General features: G+C 40.4%; 1 protein-coding gene across 1 annotated transcript in view; it reads left to right on the top strand.

Annotated features, from left to right (window-relative positions):
- The window catches only part of NECTIN3 (nectin cell adhesion molecule 3), a 111,899-nt gene extending 106,924 nt beyond the window's left edge, over positions 1 to 4,975 (top strand). The window contains exons 8-9 of the mRNA XM_068969653.1: positions 3,940 to 4,002; positions 4,796 to 4,975. Of these exons, the coding sequence (XP_068825754.1) occupies positions 3,940 to 4,002; positions 4,796 to 4,975 (243 nt within the window). The remainder of the gene's footprint in view (positions 1 to 3,939; positions 4,003 to 4,795) is intronic.
- Positions 4,976 to 6,000: the final 1,025 nt, after the last annotated feature.

The following is a 6,000-nucleotide window of genomic DNA, read 5'->3' on the forward strand; positions in this document are numbered from 1 at the left end:
GTACACAGAATGAAGCAGGACAAAGCTCATAGAGTTTTGCCAAGAGAACACACTGATCATAGCTTAGTTTATATTCCCTCATAATCTTAGGAACTGAGAGAGAATGGGTGGCCCTTCAGCAGGTAATGAGTTTTAGGTTAATCTTGTTAAGCTGAAGTTTCAAGAGGTATACGCCCTTTTAGAATTTAAGATGTTGAAGTTTTAATAGATATTATCTTTTCATATATGTCTGAAGATGGCAGATGCTTGAACATATTGTCATGCCAAGAAGTAGGAATCCTTGGTAAATAAGAGTGAGAGAGTTGAAAAATAAGAGAATGATAGGGAAGTTCTGGCAGATATGGGAATGATCTGCAGCAGTTTTCTCTAGGCTTAAGAAAATTGTGGAAGAGGTGGATGGATGTCAGTTGGGGCTAGAAATCGGAGGGAACATGTTAGAGAAACATTTGGGAAGGTAAGAGAATGTGTTTAAAAAATAATGTTTAAGGTTTATAAATTACAGTGAAAGAGTGTGAGCGAAAGGAAGACATGGAAGGAAGTACAAGAGCATTTTGAGGGTGAAATTATGATACGAGAGAAGACCAAAAGGATTCTAATTCGATAGGGGAATAATGGTTTCAACTGGAACTCTAGTTTGTAGTTTTTCCACTGCCAGAGCAAGCAGAGTGTCCATTGTGATTGCAGACTTGTTGACAATAGCGACTTGAAATCTTGATTCTGTTTATCACTGAAAATAAACTCTAGTAACTCTAAAAGCTCTGTTTATGGGGTTTTAAAGTCTTATCTACACAGAAAGAATAAAATATAATAACGTGGAGGTTTATTCGTTGAGTCAGAGAAAGTAAAAATTTTCATTATGATAATACATAATAAAATTTGAAAAACTAGTTTGTTAGTCCCTTGGAAGACAGGAATGAAAATCTACATGACTTTAGTGAATCAGGAAAGTAAGTATGGGTTGTAGCTCAATAGAAATTGTTACAAGATAGTACGTGTAAAGTAGGGAAATCTAAATATGTTTTAGAGATTCAGACTCTCTCAAGGCTTTCTGGGAAAAAAATACAAGAATAATAATATATACATGTATCTACCAATTAAAATATCATAGGTTAATTCAGTTTACATATACCAAGCACCAGTCATATGTGAGGTATCATGTAAGACACTTTTCTATATATTCTTGTGATTAAATTTTTTAGAAAGTCAGATATGTAACATTTGGAGTAGTTATGGACTAGCAGAAAGAGAACACATTTGTCAGCCACTATAAAATTAAGTTCCTTAGGTATCTGGTCACAAGCTAGATGGCAATACATTGCAGAGGCAGGCATCCATAGTCTTGGTCCCTAATGCAGAGCCATCCCTAGGACATGTGGGGCTTCTGTCTATATAAAGAATTTGACTATTGTATTAGAAAATTCATGGACTCATGTGAGGTATAATGATTTTATTAATAGAGAATTACAATATTGGATAGAGAATAAGAACTTAACATTTGCTGATTGTCCAGTCAGTGAAGCTGAAGACTGCTCCTGGTGTCCAGGCACCATTTCTTCCTGCTCTGTCCTAAGAACTCTCTTTTCTTGTCCAATATTTTCAAGTGTACTTGCTGATTATAAATCTCAGGCCATGAGAAAAGGGTAGCAATGCTGTTATTGCTCATAAAGTCCTGTGTGTATGTGTTAGCCACTTAGTCATGTCTGACTCTTTACAACCCCATGGACTGTAGCCCGCCAGGCTTCTCTGTCCATGAAATTCTCCAGGCAAGAATACTGGAGTGGGTTACCAATCCCTTCAGGGGATCTTCCTGATCCAGGGATCGAACCCAGGTCTCCTGCATTGTAGGCAGATTATTTACTCTCTGAGCCACCCATAAAGCCATGGCTCATCTAAAACAGCCAGGAAACAGAAGAAAATGCTAATTTAATTTTAGGGTTGTTTTTTTTTTTCTAAATCTGTTTTTCTTGGACCAGGATCAACTATGTAATTTGTAGTCTCAGTGCAAACCAAAATGCAGGGCCCTTTGTTTAAAAAATAAAATTTTCAATATGGAGACTGGGTCCCTATATGGACGTAAGAGGTTTGGCCTCACTGAAATGTGTCCTCATATCCTCCTGCCACCCTCCAGATGCTCTGTGGTGTGGAGGGCATGCACTCCTGACCTGAGACTTCCCTGTACCAGCACTCAGGCCCCTGCCAGGGCAGAGGACAGCAGTAGTCATTGGACAGGGAAAGGGAAGGGAAACTGGGAGGGTCTGGGGGTGGCAGCCAAGAAATAGACAAGCAGGAGGCAGGACACCCTTGGGCTGAAGTTATAGGTCCCGGAAGCATGCTCTCTTGTCCTTTTGGCCACATACAAACCACAAATTCATAATAAAATCATTAAGCAATCTAAGGTGGCAACCATGGAACATTGAACCCCAAAGTGGGACCCTTCTGAGCACAAGGCCCCATGTGATTGGTCCATGGAACAGGCCTTGCCTTGAATTTTTACCATTGTGTACTGTAAGTATCAACTGATCATGCCAAAAGCACCCCGGAATCATGCAGAAGGTGACGGGGGAACAAATTTGTCACAGATAACTATGCTTTGGATAACATGGCATATGACAGAGGATATCAAGAATTGATAGTTCATATTTCAGTGAAGTTATTAGTTAACTATTGACTTATTATTATGACAGACCCACAGGCTAGGGTGTGGGTTTGGAGGAGGATGGCCAGGAAAGGCTCACTAGGGTTGAAAGATAAAACCATTAGGAACTAAAAAACAGATCATGATGTCTGCTATAATAGAGGTATAAATACAAATAAGAACAACAGGAAAAGCAGGAGTAAATAAATTAACTTTGATGGGTACTGCAGAAAAGCCTTTTAGGAAAAAAAAAATGACTTTAGTCTGGCCAAGACTGGTAGTATTTCAAGTGCCAGAGGCTAAGTGGCAGACATTCCAGACTGAAAGGACAGCATAAGCAAAGACAGTGAAATGAAGAACGTGCTGATAGATGTGCTCACATGCTGGGATTTTCAAGCATTCTTTTATTACAGTTCTTGAATATCTCTTTTCTAGGCACAAGCCGGGCTTATAAGAATATAGGTTTAGGAATCAGACAAAGCATCCACCACTTACGAGCTGTGTGACCAGAGCCACCTTACTTAACCACTCTGAGCCTCCGTTTTAGTCATCTGTAAAATAAAGACCTGGGTTTTACAGAATTATAAAAATTAAATGAGGTAATGTCTGTAAATACTTCAATCAGTACCCTCAGTCCAATGAAGGAAAAAGCAAATAGATGTGATTACACATGCTGTGAAAATACAGAAAGGAAAGTGACTCTCTCTGCCTGAGGGTTTTGTGCTCTGCTTCCTGAAAGAGATGAAATTTGAACTTGGGCTGAAGGGTAAGTATGTGTTTATAAGCCAAGGGGAAGCTGAGAAACATTCTCTCAGGCTGAGGTTTAGAAATGATGAATCCCTTTTATGAGCTGCTTGGGGATGCGAGACAAGGAGTAGCGAGAGGAAGAAAAAGCAGACCATATATACATCTATAAATAAAGACAGAATAACCTTTCATTACCACCCCAAGCCCCTTTTAGCCGATTCAAAATATCAGACTCTCCCACCAAGAAGAGGCAAGAGCCCTTCTGTGCTGAGTGCTCCCTTGAGTAAGATGCAAACCAGTTTGCATGAGAGCTTCTGTAGGAAATGTTCTGTGCATTTTCTTCCTCTACGAGAAGGCTGGAGCTAAGAGAGAGACAACACTCAGGAAATACCGTTGCTTTTCCCATCCTCACGTGAAACAGTTTGCTTCATTGGCAAACATTTAATAAGACACGATTGGCTCTTTTAAAAATAGGAGTCTTAGTGGTCTTGATTGATCTGTTTTATCATGTGCTTTGTGCTTTAAAGTGCATGTCTTTTTCTGTCTTCTCCCTCCAGACTGAACACTTGGCTCAGCAGACTCAGTTCAAAGAAAGAGAGACTGGAAGTGTCCAGTGCCCTGTAAGTAACATGATCCTCTAACGGGGTCAGCCCAGGTGGAGCCAGTGACCACCGTGTTTATTAAAAGATCATTTTATTCCCATGCAATTTCATCTTCTTCACGTCTGCTATCTGAGCCCCTGTAGTGTGATTTTGTAAAGTCCTTGAGCTGCTTTATTCCTCTTAGAAGTAATCAAGTTATATGAAACCAGTAACCTGACAGAGGATCAGTAGCAGCGACAACACAGCACCAGGGAGGTTCATTTTATGGTATCAGCTGTGACCCAGAGTCAAGCAAGGAAGAAAGGGCAAGACAAGAGGCTGCTTTTTGAAAGCATTTCTTATTCTCGGCCTTGTTGGGCATACAGTCAGATATTACCTATGCATTTCACTGTGTCTCTCCCCTGATTCCCCAGTTCTGAATCCTGAGGCTGCTTTTGGTTTGGTTTTGGTTATTTGATTTAAGTCCCTGTATTATCTCATGCACGGATTCCAAGCTTGAGCCTTGCTGAGAGACTCCTGCAGTTCACAACTTTGTATTTCTCCAGTTTACCTTAACTGATACCAGTTCCAAATTTCGAAGCCTGAAACTGACCACAGTCCCCATTAGTCACAGTTTTCTGTTTAGGAGATGCCATCACTCTTAGGTATTATAAGCAACAAGTGACTAGAAAATGATAAGCTGTTGAACTTCACCTTGCCATTCAATAAATAGCTTGTGTGTAATGAATTCTATGCTTGCCTGTTTTCACCCAAGAGCTAGAAAAAATGCAAACAGCTGCTCAACTAATGTAAGCAATGTTTGAATTTTTAGAATGGGCTGAATAGCAGGAGATTCGACTGTGAAGATGAGAATCCAGTAGGGGAGGACGGGACTCAGCAGATGTACCCCCTATATGACCAGATGCGCTACCAAGACGGGAGCCCTGGCAGGCACCATCCGTATAGCGACCTGGAGGGAGTCTACATCAACCCGCGGGAACACTATGTGTGAAGGTCCTTTTTCTCCAGTGCTGTGTTAACAAATGTTTATTCTTAGATTGGGGGGAGAGAAACAGGCCAATAGTTATGACTTTATTCTCTCTCATATAAAGCAATCCCAGTCTAAGTGTATCGGAAGTTGTGATGAATGACTTGGCGCCAAGAGCGAATTTATTTCTTTCATTAAGAGTGTCTTAGCCACCAGCTGTGTTTGTGAACTTGACTCTAGCTTTGTGTGTTTCTGTGATGATGGCGTTTAACTACTAACATTTGGCCTACAATGGCATGTTCATTTAAAAGTAGAGCATCTGCCTGGGATGACAGCAGTGATTCTCCAGAAAGAAAGGCCTCAGCTGGGAATATTAACCTCACTGGGTCTCAGGCAGACCAGCCTGTTCATTTGTAATTCGAACAGGCAGAAAAAGGAGCTCAGAATCCATCTCACTAATTATTTCATGGAACTTGAGTTTTCCTGACTTGTTTAGTACAGTTAACAATACCTGCTTACAAACAAGAGGCTAAGAGGCATACTTTATTGTTTATCCCCAAAACAAAACAAAAGGCAGTTTAAACCTTCAGGTCTGTTGGTTGCTTTTATACTCTTGTGATATTGTACTGTGTGTTCCTTCTTATGATCTCAGGATCACCAAGGTCCTGAGGGATGCATATTTCTTGCTATCATCGACCTAGTCTTGATGAGCTGTGTGCTAACCAAGGTTCTTCTCTTATTCTGTCATTGTTCCCACAGTTCTGTTCTTTGCAGTCCAGATTAGACTATTTCCCACCTGTTAAAATCTAAAAGCGCTTTCTAAATGGTGGACAGCCTTGAGCCTTTTCCTTCTTTTCTGTGTATTGTATATGACAAGCTCAGCTTTCAGTACTGAAATTTCTTTCAAACTAATCCTGTCCACACAGGCTTCAGCTACCCTCTGCATTCTTCAGACTTCTTATTGTCCATGTTTTATCTACCTCAGGGAGGAAAGAAGAAAAAAAAAACCTGATGGAAAAAGCACCATGAAATAATCCTTGCTCTTAAAA

The sequence above is a fragment of the Capricornis sumatraensis genome, chromosome 1 (assembly GCF_032405125.1).
Source record: "Capricornis sumatraensis isolate serow.1 chromosome 1, serow.2, whole genome shotgun sequence".
In the NCBI taxonomy this organism is placed as follows: Eukaryota; Metazoa; Chordata; class Mammalia; order Artiodactyla; family Bovidae; genus Capricornis; species Capricornis sumatraensis.